The 17,905-nt window shown below is 38.8% G+C and overlaps 1 protein-coding gene across 1 annotated transcript; it reads left to right on the top strand.

Moving 5' to 3' along the window:
• The first annotated feature begins 5,830 nt into the window (after positions 1-5,830).
• On the top strand, positions 5,831-17,499 carry LOC101627013 (interferon-induced guanylate-binding protein 1-like). Its single transcript, XM_012722002.1, has 11 exons — positions 5,831-5,942; positions 7,736-7,944; positions 9,526-9,653; positions 10,556-10,665; positions 10,927-11,123; positions 12,601-12,843; positions 13,202-13,482; positions 13,907-14,119; positions 15,158-15,260; positions 15,982-16,175; positions 17,344-17,499. Exons 2-10 carry the CDS (start codon positions 7,755-7,757, stop codon positions 16,146-16,148), a joined length of 1,632 nt encoding a protein of 543 aa, XP_012577456.1. The 5' UTR covers positions 5,831-5,942; positions 7,736-7,754; the 3' UTR covers positions 16,149-16,175; positions 17,344-17,499.
• Positions 17,500-17,905: the final 406 nt, after the last annotated feature.

Genomic DNA, 17,905 nt, shown 5'->3' with positions numbered 1-17,905 from the left:
CACTGGCCCCTGCACCTCTGGCCTGTACCCTAGTTCTGTATGCATAAATAAATAAATCTTTTTTAAAAATATGTGGGTTAACATATACACAAGATGGATCAACAGGCCCCCAGATTACCATCTCCTTACCATATTAGCTGTTTTAGGAATTAGTCCAGAGGGATTCAGGCAGAAAGAAGATACACGACCATCTAAACCTGCTGCCCTATTCTGTCTCAGGATCAGGATTCGCCATGTATGCTTAGTTCCTCAAGTTTCTCCCACTTGAAACTACCTAGCAAGGAACCAACACATTTGATACAGCACAATTATGTTACTTCAAAGAGAGTAGATGGAGCCATTTAGTTGTGTAACATCCATTTCCGCTGTAACACCTGGGCTCATTCAAGGATCTTAATTCAAATAAAACTGTGCTTTTGATGTGGGCATTAGTTTCTCATTGGAGTTGACATGGATAGGCTGACTGTGTGGTGGAATTTACAGGCACAGCTCTGCTTTTTGGAAGGGGGTGAGTTAATGCTCAGATGCCTTATATTTTCCCCAACCAAAGTGGAAGTCCTGAGGTTGATCCTGTCTGCAGACCATTTTGTTGCCAGAGGATGCAAAAACACTGCTGGTCTGGATGGTCTGGTAAAAGGGTATGGGACAGTGAACAGTTCCCTGTAAGACCTCCCTAAAGTAGATGACCAGCATACAAATAAGAAGCAGTGAACATGAAATGCTATTGTGAAATGAAAACAGTTTACAGAAAGGAGGATATTGGCTGTGAGGTGTCAGAAATGAAAGCACAGTCAAAGAAATCTAGTCACTTTAAAGTTCAATCACAAGTTGCCCTTTGTTGGGGTCCGAGGCTGGCATCTGGCGTCTGTCAGCAGTCATAAAAAGGTGAAATGGAGTCCGGATAGAGAAAAACATCTGGGTTGTAAAAGGCATGTGGGAAGAACTCCCTGCCTCCACCTTTTCCTTCTCCTCTTTCTTTTCTCACGCACCTATTATCAAAACACTGCTCCATTCTCGCCCATTTTTGCTTCTCGCAAGAGCTACCGTCTATCAAGCACTGCTACATGTCTAGTGTCCATTGGCTTTCTCCCTGCCTGACTTCTGCATCCCCCACCTCTTGTATTTTATATAAACCAGATAAAAACAAAATAAACTCTCTCTCGCTCTCTCTTTGTTCTGATACACGCGTGTAACTGTTTCTTTTGTTCGCAGGACCTGGGGCCCTGACTCCCGGGCCTTGCAGGTTCAAGGCCCCCCGCAGCCCTTTGCTGGAATACAGTTTATATACATCTCAAGATAAGGTGTCAATTTCACATTTCATAACTAGAAGATAATTGTTAAGTTAAGGAAGGAATAAATAATCTGTACAGGCAATATATCAACACTTTCATAGGCAGGCAGTCTCCCAGCCACTCTTCCCCATGGTTTTGTTCAGTGGACATCTCTGTGTTCCTTTCTCTTTAACTTAGATGTGTCTGTAGCCTCCCTCAGGAGTGCTCCTCTCTTAACTTAGTTCTCACAAAATTAATTTTGTTAGTGTTACAAAGGTATATGTTACAAAGGTATATGTTGCAGGTACTTTTAGCATGCAAAAGAAAAAAAGAATTTTTCCTAAGAATGCAGGAAGTTAACTTTAAAATGTAAAGGGGCTGACGAGATAATGTCAGGAGATCCCCTTGTCTCTCAGGCTCAGGTTAACTTCATGACAGTGTGTGCACTGGATATAAGGAGCAGTGCCTTTTAAACGTGTCTGGGGTCTGGGGACGGCTATTTCTGGGAAGCTACTGCTCTGGATACAGTGAGTTACTATAACAGATTTCTGATCTTTCACTGCTGGCAGGAGTGCGGGTGCTGCCACAGATAAGCCCTGCTAACGCCAGGGCAGTAGCACCTGTCTGTGTCTCCGTATCTCCTACTCATCACACGTTTCAAGTCCCACTGATGTCTTACTCAACTGACTCACACGCCAATGAACACACTCTTTTTTGTCAAATCAGAAGAAAATGGCTCCTGTAGTAAATCACCAGATCTTAAACTGGTTATTTTAGGTCCGGGCAATTCACATGCTCCTTAACTACTCCATGTATGTATAGGAGTCTGCATCTAAACACACAGCATTCTGCTTGTTCTAAACTATTTTAAGTTAATGACCACATGGATAATTTTATTTTACATTTCCAAACTGTTAAGGTCCTAGATTTGTCTACTGGTTTTAACTACAAGATACAATAAAACACCTCATTGTCCATGGCAACTTTAAATTTGTTACCTGTGTAACTAAACCCATAACATGATAAAACTCTCATTCCAAGCCACCTTTCCTACCTGACCTACTGCAAAATAATTATTCAACTTGCACAGCTGAACAATAACCTATGACAACTTCTTATATAATCATTTATAACTAAAACTTTGTGGAAGATATACAGCATGATCATGATTTCAATACCCCAAATCTATCCAAAATATTCTTAAAATGGAAGGGTTTTGATTATTACAAGAGAACATACTTTACTATTGCACATATTTGGTTTTAGTTGATTTGAAAATAATTGACAATCATGAAAAATACACTAAGGAAACAAAACAAAACAAAAAAAGAACTGTAATCCAACAATGAGAAGGAAATACTGGTGATGCTGGAGTATAATATGTTCCCAGGCTATTGATTAATGATAGATACCACAAGTAAAGTAAATTGCACCTATCCTTAATTGAAATATTAACAACCAACACAGCCAAATTTAACTACAGAAATAGCTATTCTTCTAGAAAGGGGTAGACACACATAGGTTCATAGCATGTGACACATAAGGATGAAAATTCACATTATATACACATCTGAACAGAAGGATTCTTTCCATTGTACCATGCATAGCCAGTGTAGAACAGATTTCCTCAATGTCAGTGTTGTCTTTATTCCCCAAGAAGACTGGACAGCACAATTGGCCTTTACAACCTGAACTGCCTGAACCTTCCTTCCTGTATTTCCCTAAGGCTTACTTGAAATAGCCATTGTTTGATTGCTTTGTCTGAAAGTGTAACCAAACTTCTCTAATGTGCTGGAGAAGATACTCTTTTGTCCAAGACTAAAGAGATTATGTATTGAAGCCTGGAGCTCTAGCTTTCTGGTTGCTCACATTTCAGAAAGGATGGAGTCCAATCCCTTGGAGATTTCTTATGATCACAAAGCTGCCCCAGTAACTGAGAGTTTTGCTGACATGCAAATTTTAGGGAGGAATTTTTTTCTCAACCTATAAACAGAAGAGTTTTCCTTCATTTACCATGACATTATACAAAATTTACAAAACAGATTCAGTTATCCTTGGAACCAACTTCTGGGTACCTGACATAAATAATACACACTGTTGGTCAGGAGCATAAGCAGCTGCCTTCTTAGTATTAATACTATTTCAAAGCAGCCCTTCCTATTTTCATTCTCAGTTGCACTAATAATAACCTTGGAAAGGGTCCAGTTGGCTTGCAAAATAAGCTACAGCATTTTAATGAAACATACAGCTAAAATGCTATAAAAGTAATGGAAAGAATTTGAAAAAAATTTATTTTCAAAAACGTAAATGAGCAAAAGCAATAAAACACATGTGTTTACTAAAACAACAAAGATATATAGGCATTTATTCTATACTTCAAAAATTTATATTTTAAATTAAAAGTTTGGAGGTTTCTTTCATATACAGGGTGTTATGCAACATCCCAGGATAGGTGGGTTCACCATCAGTTGTAGTGATAAAAAGGAGAATTTTGGAAACTTTGATATCATTTTCACAAGTTTTAATGGTAAGAAGGGAACACAAGACAGCACGGAGACAACAACTTGTGTCCCCTGCAAATCTCTATATGCTCTTTTCTGTGGACTTCAGTGGCATTCCTCAGACTCTCTTCCTCTTATAGTCATTCCACTGTGGCTGTCCCTAAGTGATGCTGCCCTTACATCCCTGACCTCATGGCTCAGGTGTGCACAACCCATGCTCAGGTGTTCATAGTCAGGCACACTTGCCCCACACCCAAACAGCTTCTACATTAACAAGATCAAGGCCTCAGGTAACAGCCACAGAGGCCAATGGCATAAAAGACTGGCCAACTTCATTTACCCTACACAGGGTCACTATATTTAGTGACATCATTTCCTTATGTGCCAAGTTCTATTCTAGGTGCTGGAGAGGAATATTTGAACACAGAGGTCCCTACTCACATGAACATGGGTTCCAGGTAGTCATGAGGAAAAAATCAAAGTGATGTGATGGACAAGAACAGAGGGTCCACAACAGATTTCAATGAGGAGATGCCATTTTGCTGAGATTAGTGGAGTCAGCAGAAGCTCTTCTTTTCAAGATCAGGGGTAAGGAAGCTTCAGATGCAGAAAATGTGCATTGATACCTAAGGTAGGAAGAACCTAGATGTGTTCAGTAATGAAAGACCCAGAAAAAAAAAATCATACTTTCCAAAAAATAAAGTGTTATTTATGCAAAAACATTTAAAATGCTAAGGCAAGGAGTTAAAAGAGTACTCAATACTATTGTTTAGCTTCAGATGTTGGCTTGTGGGTGGATAAAAACCTGTGTATAGTGAAATTAGCAGAGAATCTTGTAAATCTCTCCCCTTCTCCTACTTCATTTTTTTTTTTTTCTTTTTAGAAGCAAGGAGGAGGGTGAAGAAGCAGCACAGGGTCAAAACAAGAGTTACGATTGTTGCATCCCACCTCCATTACTTGCTTGGTGAATTTGGGCCAGGAGTATTTCTTATCCTCCCCCTACTTCTTTGTTTTCACAGTAAATGGAGAAAGTGCCACATATTTGTATCTTTGTGTCAAAACCAATTAGGCACAGAACATCTGTAACTGTAAGCAAACTGAGGAAATAAAACTGCTACTTCTATTGTTATTCACACAGCAAACTTAGAAAAGTAGTTCTGTGACTTAGTTTCACATGGCTTAGGTCAAAAATAGTTTCAGATGACTTTTGATCCTATGACTTGGGGTAAGACATTGAAACATTCTATTCCTCAGTGTCAATAAAATCCTGGGGGAATGCTTTTGTGCCTTATGAGCCATGTGACTCAGGTAAAGCACTGAGCCTGGAACGCACAGTAATGCATGGCACTCCTCACTCCCCCACCCCCCAACTGCATGGGTATTAAGTGCCAGATGCTTGGTCAGGCAGTAGTGTTCTGAGGTGTCAGACATGCCTTTCCCTCACTTTTTTTTTAAAAGATTTATTTATTTATTCATACAGAACTGGGGTACAGGCCAGAGATGCGGAGGGTGAGAGGATTCACCAGAGACAGAGCAGGGACCAGAACAAGCAGATGGATGAAGTACACTGCTGAGGGGAGCAGCGGGTGGGTCAGAAGAGGTCTGCCACGCCATGTGGTCTCCTCCAGGGCAGGCGGGAATCGAACTCATGTGGAAGTGGCTTTGTTTTCTCAGTGCTGTGCTTTAACCCACTGCGCCACCAGGGAGGGCCATTTTTCCTCACTTTTTGCATGTATAAATGAAGAACCAGCCTACTCTAAGATGTAACTATACTTTTTCAAAGAGTATAGTTAAAAAATAACATGGTATTTTCCTCAATACAGGTTTCTCAATCTTATCTCCAAACCTGAGATAGATTTATTATAAATCATGAGCATTTTCTTAAAAATAGGCGGTCTCTAATCTCTTTTGAAATCTTCAAAGATTGAGAAATCACGTAAAACCCGTGTAACCGCCCACCCCCTCAGCTTCCAGGACTTCCTGTTATTTGACTGCCCAGTGCCCTGTGCTTTCGGTTTCATATTACTCTAACTCTGTTAGAAGTTGCTTTACTTTTAATTACTTGGTCTCTGAAGGAAATCCAGAGAGCCACACGACAGTAGAAGGGTAACATAAAAATCCAACCTTCCAATGAGAGGCAAAGAAGTCACAGAAAGCAGGAGAAAAAGAGGTAAGATCTACTACTCTCTCACCAAAGCAACTTTCACTCTGGTTCCAAAGAAGCTCCATATTCTGGATCTAGAGCCCAGAGTGAGGCTGGGACAGGATAGAAGGGATTTTTGATGTTCAGTTCATCTTCCAAAATCTGAGCAGCACCAAGATAGACAGCAGCTGAGCCTGACTTGAGACACAGGTCAGAAAAAAAGATGACCATGTCCCTGTCATTACTACTGTGCTGGGGAGGATTTGGGCAGCAGCAGGTGTGACAGATACTGACAGGTTGAAATGCATCAGGACTTTCTCTTGCTGACATTATGTTGACTGGAGATACTAACTAAAACTCTCTGCGATGAAACTTGCCACAATGTGCCAACTCACTTCTCACCCCTGACAACTAGAACTCCACCTCACTACTCCACTGAACTGCTTCCTCTTTAAAGACTCTGCTGTGGTACATCACAAAGGCAGCATCTTTGTATACATGAGCTCTCAGTGTTCTCCAGTAATTTTAATCCCGTCTTCTGGAACTTCCTCCTTGAGTTCCCTGCTTGGCACTATGTTCATCATGATAGTTTTCTTTCTCTCTCTTCTCTTTATCTCCTCTTTCCTTCCCTTCCTATGATCTCACCCTTTCCCTACCTTTTTTCCCTCCTTTCCCTGCTTCTTTTTCTTTTCAGCAAAAAGGAAAACCAAGAAAATAACAAAAAAGAAATCTAGAAGTGTGAGGCTAGAAATGTAAACATATTTGACTAACTCCGTATCTAGCTCTCCTCTTTTTCCTAATCTTTTAAAACTTATTTCATAGTCTTTTGTTCCCTTACATACATATATACACAAACATGATTTTTAGCAATATTTAATGTCTGTAATTGTACAGTAATATCCCCATTCAGATGGGGGCTAATTTAATATGAAGCTAATGAAGTTTAAGTTTCAGTGCATCTTGCCTGCAGAAGTCCATAACAAAGCTTTAGAAAAACCCCTACATGTGTTTCACATATTCATAGAGTTTGATGAAATTCACTCACACACACACACACACACACACACACACACACACACACACATTAGTTTTGCATCTGGAATACTAATGAGGAGATGTGTGAACTCTCGTTTCAGCAAAATAATAATTTTAGGGGGAAAGAAAGAAGAATTTCTTAAAGATTGAAGAAGTGAAAGAAATCTATCCTAAGAAAATGATTTTTTTTAAATGTCTAGTGTAAATGCTTTAATGAGATTTTAACTGGAGAGTTTTCCATAGTAATTTAAAGAATGTATTCATGAAAGAAGGTGAGTGTTGGTAAGTCCCTGTCATACCAATATTTTTTCCAATGGACTACTGTGACAATGATGCCATAACATTTTTTTTAAAGATTTATTTATTTATGAATACAGAACTGGGGTACAGGCCTGAAGTGCAAGGGCAGTGAGAGGATTCACCAGAGACAGAGTGGAAAGCAGAAAAGGCTGACTGATGAAGTACACTGCTGAGGGGAGCAGTGGGAGGGTCAGGAGAGGTCTGCCACACCATGTGGATCACCCCCAGGGTGAGGATCAAACTCATGCTGAAGTGGCTTTAGCTTCCTAGTGCTGTGCTTCAACCTGCTGCACCACCAGGAAAGGCCCTGACTCCATAACTTTTTAAAATGCTATAGATCTTCACCTCATCCCTCTCACAATTGACAAAACTTTTGACTATGTTGGGGAATTTTAAGACATCATCTTCTCAATGTAAATAACCTGGTGTAAATTCCTGATCTACTTAGGCTGAAAATTTAATTCACCCCATCTCTTCCCTTACAGACACAGGAATATCCCCAACATGACCTCAGAGTTGCACATGTCAGAACCAGTGTGCCTCATAGAGAATGCTCAAAACCAGCTGTTGGCCAATCCGAAGGCTCTGGAGATCCTGTCTGCCATTACACAGCCTGTGGTCGTCGTGGCTATAGTGGGTCTCTACCGCACAGGCAAATCCTACCTGATGAACAAGCTGGCTGGCAAGAGAAGGGGTGAGTGATACCACCAATGTTCTGTCAAAGTCCCCCCTGTCCACCTATATGACCAACATTCAGGATGGTGCCGTGAGGACAGATGTGAGAGATGGGGAAAGAGGTTGGAAGATAACTTCTGATCCACAGTGAAGCTTTAATATGCTATAAAGTGAGCTTGTCTTTCTTCCCACTTGACCTCAGTTTCCCTTTTGAAGGCATAAATTGTTCCTTTCTTAGATAGACTCAGGCAATAATAAAAATATTGTACCTAGTGATAAAGAATAAAGTGTTTACTGAAATGTTTGTGTAGTAAGAACAATTTTCCACTGATGTTTCAAAATTTGTTTGAATCTGAAAAGGATGCTTATATATTTACTGTTTCAAAATGTAATTTTAAAAATTATCATTGCAACTCTTTTTAAGTGTACATTTCTGTGGCACTAGGTAAATTCAGTTAACTTCATAAGTTTTGCATCTTCTCCAATAGAAACTCTGCACCCGTTAAACAATAAGCCTCCCAGAGCTTACAACTACTGTTCAATATTATGTTTCTATGAAAATGACTGTCTGCTCTCTTATAGTAGTAATCATTTTTTTTCTGGTCATGGAATGATTGACTTATTTCACAGATAACATATAAATTACATCACTGTGGTAAAATGTGTCAAATTCTACTCCCTTCTCAGGCAAAATTGTTGTATAGGCATATCAATATTTTGTCTACGATAGACACTTGGGTTGTTTCCACCTTTTGGCTATCAGAATTATATTACTAAGAAATCAGGTGCACAACTATCTGTCCGAGTACTTACTTACACTTTTTTTTTGGTATATACCTAAAAATGGAATTGCTGGATCATATAGCAACCTGATATTTAATTTATTTAAAAAATCACTATATCACTTTCTATTACAATTGTTTCATTTTATATCCTCACCAGAAATACATAAGAGTTCTAATTTTGGCACATTGTCACCAATAATTGTTAATTTCTACTTGCTTATTTTTTCATTTGGCCATACTAATAAATAACAAGTAGTATTTCACTGTGGTTTTCATTTGTATTTCCCTAATAATATATTGAGCACTTGTTATTGGTTATTTGTATATTTTCTCCAGAGAATTATCTATTCATGTTCTTTCTTCAGTTATTTACCAGTTTGCTCTTTATGTCTGTTGTATTGTAGGACATCATAGAAGAGGCTTTAGCTTCTTAGTTCTGTGCTTTAACCTGCTGTGCCAGCAGGGAGGGCCCGCTCCTATATTTTCTGCCACATGTAGGTCTTTTATACATTCATGTACATTTTTATTGCAGGGAATATTTCAGTCTTTCACTATTGAGTATGATTGCTGTAAATTTTCTATTTTTTGCTTTATTACTTTGAAGTAATTTCCTTCTCTATGTTTTGGGTTGATAATTTCTGTCACAAAAACATGTGAAAGTGTTTCATGTAGTGAATATTCTATTTTACCTAATTCTATGATGCAAATTAAGATTAATAACAGTTCATATAGTTTTCTCTCCTAATCCTTGATTTCCAGATCCCATTCCCATTAAATACCCACCTTTTATTTTTTGTCTCAATTCTTCCCTGAAGGCTTCTCCTTGGGCTCCACAGTGCAATCTCACACCAAGGGGATCTGGATGTGGTGTGTGCCTCATCCCAAGAAGCCAAAGCACACCCTAGTTCTTCTGGACACTGAGGGTTTAGGAGATGTGGAGAAGGTATGGGCTGAGGACTCAACCTGGGAACAAACCCCTCATCTCTGAATATTCTCTACCATAATTCAATTTTCCTTAAATAAGAACATACACTCAACCATAATTCTGTTTTCCTTTCTTCACATTCCATGAGAACAACTTTAGCAACCATGGGTCAGGAAAATATTCATAAGGGAGAATATAGACAAGCATAGTCAGTACTGTATTCTAATAAAACAATACCAGGTAATACAGTTGCATACACATGGTATAAGTAAAATAAATTTCATGAGGCTTAAACAGAAATTTAGTGAAGGCTTTTGGTCCCAAATCTTACTACTTCAATTTAAACTATATCACTAACTCAGTAGCTTAAGAAAATTATTTTACTTCTTTTAACATCAGTTGCAAATTTGGAAAACAGACCTATTAGATCTTTATTTTTCTCATACTTGTTTCAACAGATGTAAAAGATCTATATTTGCCTGATTTGTAATGGAGAATTAACTTGTCTAAATGTGCCACCTAGTACTAAGTAAGGGAAACAAAATTCAAAATACAGGTACAAAATAATTGCTAAGTAGATAGCTATATTATTATTTATACATATCAATTATACCATAAAAGAAAGAAAATTCTTACTACTGAAGCCTTAGAATGATCACTAATCTTGACAACTTCTTTTGTAATTATCTTCCAATGGCCAACATAGGACCTAGTGAGAATCAGTATAAACCAAAAAATATTTAAGAGAAACTATTTAATGTACATGTTCTCCTCACAAACATTTTTGTTTGAACATGGTCTTTAATCTTGAAAAAAAATAATAAAAGTCACCTGTAATGAAATGAATACTTTGGCACTGCTGATCTGGAAAGTGCCCTGAGAGAGAAACCAAATCCTGCCCAGTGTGCTCTCATTTCCAGGGTGACAACCAGAACGACTCCTGGATCTTCGCCCTGGCAATCCTCCTGAGCAGTACCTTTGTGTACAACAGCATGGGCACCATCAACCAGCAGGCCATGGACCAGCTGCAGTATCCTTTTTGCCATCCCAAACATGTCAAAGTAGGGGGGAGACTTGTACTAAAAAACAGCTTTCTAAATGTAAACACTGGTGGATCCAGCACACACACATACACCAAAAAATACTTTGAGTATGGGGTGAATCTACGTACATACTGAGAATTCACACTTGGGTTAAGAAGAAAGGGAAAGGAAAGTTCTACAATCTGTGGTGCTAATACAGGATGTGGGAAATGTTCTTGTTTGCCAGTTTCCCTTAGTTTGCTGCTCAGCTATGTGACAGAATTGATAGATAGAATCAGGGCAATAACCGCATCTGATACCAATGGAGCTGAGGATTCAGGTGACTTTGTGAGCTTCTTCCCAGACTTTGTGTGGACACTGAGGGATTTCCACCTGAAGTTGGAAATAGATGGACAACCCATCACACCGGATGAGTACCTGGAGAATTCATTTAAGCTTAAGGAAGGTAAGGTAAAGGGAACTTAGAATTGGCAGTTTATGCTAAGGATAAAGCTCAAGAAAAAAATCATTTCTTAGTTTCCTAATAATACCTTTCTTTTTTTTAAGAGTCGTCAATCTTCTCAGTTGGGTATTTATACTAAGAAATAATTATTTAATATCTGAATTTATAAAATTAATTTTAAATTATGTCTACACCATTCTAAGAACAAGTTTCTTTTTCTTTCACCCTTTCCTGTGCTATGTATGGTCAAGTTAACTTTATATCTCTGCTCAGGTATCATGATGTAATTAGCCTAGGAGTATGACACAAAATGACATGTATGAATAAAATTAGTTCCAAGCATGAACAATGCAGTAGTCCAGAGACATGCATTCTGTAGCCATGGTAAATGATGACTAAGCCAGCCTAACTGCTGTCTTTCAAAATAAGTCTTTATTGGAATAAAGCTTTGTTCATTCATTAGCATACAATTTCTCCACTAGTCACTAGCAAAGCGTTTCTACGAAAACTTTCCTAAGTCAAAGTGGCACCAAACACAGAGACAAATGCCATGAATTTATATGGAAAATTTTTTTATTATCCCCAGATCCAAAAAGTAATCTACAAAATTATACCAAATAACACATGGAATTTAAAATAATACTACCTATCATAAAAGCAAGAACATGATAAATACCCCACCCATAAAATACAGGAATAAGTAGTAAGTTTCATTGATCAGAAAAAAGAATACGCTGAGTGCCCTGGAAGACTGAGAGGTGATGTGGTATTTTAGGTTAGGTATTCAGAGTTTAGTGTGGGAGATACAAGAGCTTGACCTGTAGGACTGAGATGAATATGGTCACTCAAAAGTATCACACTGTCAATTGAATTCATTAGAACAGGAAAATCACTAATGTCCACACCTCCTTCTGTGTCTGTAAACATCAATATCCCAAATCAGACTCATCTTCTGTTGTGGCTAATGTGACTAATGCAGAAAAAGTGAAATTGTACAGTGTGTGTGACTGCTTAGCCTTCCATCTTAGGCTTTGCTGACACCTTATGTCTTATCTTTGCCAAGGAACGTACAAATGGTCGAGATGCAGCACACACCTGCACAGACACCGTTGATGCTGAGCTGCTGAGCTAGCTCCAGGGACAGGAAATGGGCAGTGGCCTAGGACTGCTTGGCAAGGGTGCTCTGATCTGTGACCACTCTCTAAAAGACCAACACTGACTGCTAGTTTCACTATTTGCCTTTTGTGATAGTTGCAAAAATCCTCTTTGGATCGCTTTTGGTTAGCAAAAAATGATGTGACTTTGGTAAAAGTGAAGTGCTTTAAAGAGAACTTTTGAGAATGGGGGGTACTTATAATTCAATAACTACTTTCTGTTGTAAATGAGAACATGCAAAAACCAAAATATTTAATGTGTGACCCTTTACAGTATAATTTTTTAAGTCGCTATTCAGTCAAATACTTTCTTTGTCTTCCTCCAGGCATCAGTGAAAAAGATAGAAAATTTAATCTGCCTCGACTCTGTATCCAGAAGTTCTTCCCGAAGAAGAAATGTTTTATCTTTGATCAGCCCACTAATCAGCAAAAACTAGGCCAACTTGATAGTCTGGATGATGATGAGCTAGACTCCGAATTTATGCAACAAACTGCAGTCTTCTGTGCCTACATCTTCAGCAATTCCAAAACTAAAACACTTACAGGAGGCATCCTGGTCAATGGATCTCGTGAGTCCTCTTCTAGTCTTTATTCTCACTGTAAGACTAAAGCCAGAAGCTATGGCATCTGCCTTACAGAATTTGTTAGTCCCACTCCTTGAGTGAGAAAAGGCAGAAGGAATGAAAGAACCACATCAACACGTCTGATGTCCATACATATCAGCAGTGGTCTTGCCAGAGAGGAGGGTCTAATCCAGTTGATCTGAGGCAGAGGCAGAGTCTGCATTTGTAGCAGCAAACTCCCAGGTGATGCTGAGGACACTGATGCTGTGAGGCAAATGGGGGGCAGTACACATAATCAGAAACCTTCATACCAGCACATTTCCGCGCCCCTTCTACAACAAGCATCATCATTTGTTTTCTGTAGGTCTGGAGAGTTTGGTGGTGACCTACGTCAATGCCATCAGCAGTGGGAATCTGCCCTGCATGAAGAATGCAGTCCTGGCCTTGGCCCAGATAGAGAACTCAGCTGCAGTGCAAAAGGCCGTTGCCCGCTATGACCAACTGATGGACCAGAATGAGCAGCTGCCCGCAGAAAACCTCCAGGAGCTGCTATACCTGCACAAGGCCTTTACCCGAGAGGCCAATGAAGTCTTCATGAGGAGCTGCTTCAAAGATGTAGACCATTTATTTCTAAAGAAATTAGCGGTAATTTTTTTTTCAAGTATATATGGATTCAGGTCTCAGAAAGCAAAGTACTATTATAATATAAAATGTACTCAAACACTAATTTTTTTCGTGAGTAAATTAAACATCTTCCCCATAATTTAATGCACATATGTTATGTTATAATTAGGGCTTTTAATAGAATTGCATCCCTATATTATGAAACTGATTTGATATCCTAGCCAAAAGCAAACTATAGTTTCAGTTCTTTTTAGTAGCCTTATGTTGAACCACCTTTATTCCATATGCAATTATTAGTCTAATTTAAAAAGCAAAATTCATATCTAATGGTCTATGTAAAATTAACAGATTTCAACTCCAGGGATAAAGGGACTTGCACAGAAATTCTGATATCAATTTACTACCTTTTCCTTATTATTTTCGTATCTTATTTTTTACATTAAAGGCCCAGCTAGAAAAAAAGCAGGAAGAATTATTAGAACAGAATTTGAAAGTATCATCAGATCGTTGCTCAGTTTTACTTAAAGATATTTTCACTCCTCTTGAAGAAGCTGTAAAACAGGGGATGTACTCTAAACCAGGGGGCTATTGTCTTTACATCCAGAAAATACAAGAGCTGAAGAAAAAATACTTTCAGCAACCCTGGAAAGGGATGCAGGTAATCAAAATTTAACTATTGATTCTGGGAAGGTGCTGACATGCATCCTTGTAACACCAATGTGGTGAAGTACAGTTGTACACAGATGTGCGATTCAGGGCTGACAGCATTCACACTTACATTCAATCAAAATGCACAGGTTGCCTGTTGAGTTTCTATGACATACATCCTATACTCATCCATGAGTATACACTCAATTAACATCTGAATTATAAATTGGCATATCAGATTTATCACTTAGCTATTCTTGCAATCCACTGTCATATCTGGAGTCAAATATTATAGAGAAAGGCCTCCCCGGTTAATATTAGCACTATCCCAACTACAGCCTAAATTCGTTCCCCAGCTGTAGAACTAACCCACATATAGCAAAGCAAACCTCTCCTATCACACTCATTTCTCCACTTAACAGTGTATTTCAGTGAATCTACCTGTTCTGTTCCCCATTCTGTCTCCAGTGAATTCTCACACCCCAAACCTCTGGCCTATACCCAGTTCTTCTATGCAAAACTAAAAAATTAAATTAAAAAATATTACAGAGGACAGATAGCCTGTGATGGTCACTTTTAAAATTATGGTAATTTACCAGTTTAGATTTAAAATTGTCTTTAAATAGCAAATCCAAAAATTCAAATAATGTTATGATTTGCCTCTCTGTTGTTACTCCCACTCAAACCACATATCCCTCCTTCCCACTCTTCCTCCAACTTCTTTCTTCTTATGTGCCTTCTGCATGATTGCTTCATTCTAAAGCAACTTCACCCCATTCGGACCATAGCATCAGGGCTCCAAAATTAGAGCTCTCAGCCTATAAGATCAGAATCCTAGATTCCCAGTTTACATATAAACGTATGTGTGTATAATTCTGCTTAGTAGGGTTAGAAGATTGGCCTGCCTGGAACATGCACCCACCCTTGAGCACCATGTTTGCAGGCCCAGGAGGAGAAAGTACTAGAGGAAAAGATGGTGGACAGTCAATCAGGAGCAAGTGCTTGCAGACATTTCCTATCACTAATTGCTTGTTCTCTGGGTACTAAGGCTGAAGAGAGTCTTCAGAAATACTTGTTATCTAAGGAATCTGTGACTGACGCCATTCTATGGATAGACCAGACTCTCACAGCAAAGGAAAAGGAACTTGAAGGTGAGACTCTCATTAAGAGACTAGAGAAACTCAAAATCCATGTTAAACTCACTTGGCTGGGTGAATCTAGGGTCCTCAGCTATAGCAAAAACAGTAAAGGTGCCTCATACTACTGAGGTCATTATCTTTTTATCCTCTTTTTTTTTTCTTAAAGATTTATTTATTTAGGCCCTCCCTGGTGGCGCAGCGGGTTAAAGCACAGCACTGAGAATCTAAAGCCATTTCCGCATGAGTTCGATTCCCGCCTCCCCGGAGGTGACCACATGGCGCGGCAGACCTCTGACCCGCCCGCTGCTCCCCTCAGCAGTGTACTTCGTCCATCTGCCTGTTCTGTTTCCCACTCTGTCTCTGGTGAAGCCTCTCGCTGCCCCTGAGCCTCTAGCCTGTACCCCAGTTCTGTATGCACAAATAAATAAATCTTCAAAAAAAATTAAAAAAAGAAAAAGAAAAAAAGAAAAAAAAGATTTATTTATTTATGCATACAGAAGTGGGATACAGGCCAGGGGTGCAGGGGCAGAGAGAGGATTCACCAGAGACAGAGTGGGGAGCAAAACAAGCAGACTGACAAAGTACACTGCTGAGGGGAGCAGTGGGTGGGTCAGGAGAGGTCTGACTAGGGCATGTGCAGTCAGCAGCAATGATGAAGGTCAGTGTACAGGAACAAAGAGACAACATAGTTAACCACATACATTTTTTTTCTTTTTTCTTTTCCTCCTGACAGTGGAACATGTGAAAGCAGAAGCTGCTCAGGCTGCAGCAAAAATGTTACAGGAAAGGCAAATAAGGAATCAAAAGATGATGGAACAGAACGAAAAGAGTCATCAGGAACATGTGAGGCAACTGACTGAGAAGATGGAGAGGGTAAGGGCCCAGCTGTTGCAAGAGTAAGAGAGGACTACTGCTCTTAAACTTCAGGTATTTAATTGCATCATCTTCAGGTTCTATATCCTCTCTAATCTCCCTGATCAGGTTTTAATGTGGAGGTGAGAAAATGAAGCCCAGAAGCAGGGCCTTGCTTGCCTGCTTGTACTTTCCAATATCTTAAAACCAGTTTACAGAAGTGGGGTACAGGTGAGAGGTGTGGTGGGTAAGAGGGTTTACCAGAAATAGAGTAGGGAGCAGAACAGTCAGATACACTGCTGAGGAGAGCAGTGGGCAGGTCAGGAGAGGTCTGCCATGCCATATGGATCAGCTTCCTGGCTGGGAATCGAACTCATGCTGCAGTGGCTTCTGAGAGCTTCATAAGGTAGTGCTTTGCCCTGTTGAGCCACAGGGGAGAGCCCTGTGTCTGGTACTTAAGACCTTTTTGCAGTTTTATCTATCCAGTTCTCTATCAGTATATCCTACAATCGCCGGTAGCTGATAGGCATTATCAAATGTATCTTATTTCTTGCTCTTTATATTATATAAAACAAGAACTCTTGTCTCTACTACTTAAGAAAATAAACAGGCTCAGGAAAGAATAAGTTTTATAGTTATTTATTGGTAAAGATATCTGACTGATTTCCCCACTTAGTGGAATCCACAGTGATTTTTTTCCCCATCACATATGGTATTATTTTACCTCTAATGGAACTATTCTATACCTTGCTTCCAGTTTTGTTGGTAATTAAATGCAGTAATCCGGTTGGGTATTTAGGACTCTGACTTCCTTTCTTAATGTTGTTACACCTGCCACCAAGTTATGGAAACTTAAAGCAAATGCTATAATCTAAGATTCAGATAGTTCACAAGATTTTGAGAATTCTTGATTTCTGTGTTACAAATCTGTGTGCAAAATAGCCTATAATGCATAAATATTTGATTCTAAATATCTGATGAAGATTGCCACACCAATTGTACAGAAGTAATGGGAGAAGAGAACAAAACTCATATTTAATCTTTCTTAGCAAAGGATAATCACAAAAAGTAATCATAAGGCTAGGTTGTCCATGAGAAGTAGAATAAAATCTAAAGGTAAAGAAAATTTCAAAAAGAAATTACTAAAAAAAATTTAAAAAAAAACACAAAACTATGACTGTGGAAACTAGATTGAAGATAGAGATCTACTTAATACTATACTTACACTCCATTTATCCTTTAGCAACAGGCCCAACTCTTAAAGGAAAGATTCCATAATGAGACCAGAAAATTCTAAATGAGATACAGAATTTCCAGAAGAGTATGGAAAAACCAAAGAAGAGATGTTTGTGAAGATGAAGACCTATAAAACAGCTTTCCTGGTCACTTTTAATAAAGGTATAACTCAAACACTTTTAAATTTTGGAAAAATCACTATACTGATATTAATTAGATCTTGTATCTTTATAATACTTAAAATTTGCAAAGGGTATTTAGTACTACAATTGAAATCATGTCCCTCCTTCTACAAAAAAAAAATATATATTTTATCTCTGAGGCAACATACCCAGGATCATGAGCTAGTTCTTGTCATCTTCCAGATAACCAATGGTAGAAAATTTAATATTGAGCAAAGTCTTACATAGTATCTTGGGACATAGTTGGGCCATTAGTTTGGCTAAGTGGGTTTCAATGTCAGCTACAACATTAATTCTTTTTTTTTTAAAGATTTATTGATTTATGCATACAGAACTGGGGTACAGGCAGAGGTGCAGGGGCAATGAGAGGATTTACCAGAGACAGAG

Source organism: Condylura cristata, unplaced genomic scaffold (genome assembly GCF_000260355.1).
Source record: "Condylura cristata isolate star-nosed mole 26May11 unplaced genomic scaffold, ConCri1.0 scaffold00008, whole genome shotgun sequence".
Lineage (NCBI taxonomy): Eukaryota > Metazoa > Chordata > Mammalia > Eulipotyphla > Talpidae > Condylura > Condylura cristata.
This window is presented reverse-complemented; position numbering and strand designations above follow the sequence as displayed.

Bases quoted from the DNA above. Each gene is read 5' to 3' on its own strand.
- LOC101627013 (XM_012722002.1), top strand. From the start codon at position 7,755: ATGACCTCAGAGTTGCACATGTCAGAACCAGTGTGCCTCATAGAGAAT. The intron at 12,844-13,201 runs GTGAGTCCTCTT...TGTTTTCTGTAG, and splicing joins CATCCTGGTCAATGGATCTC to GTCTGGAGAGTTTGGTGGTG. The intron at 13,483-13,906 runs GTAATTTTTTTT...TTTACATTAAAG, and splicing joins TATTTCTAAAGAAATTAGCG to GCCCAGCTAGAAAAAAAGCA.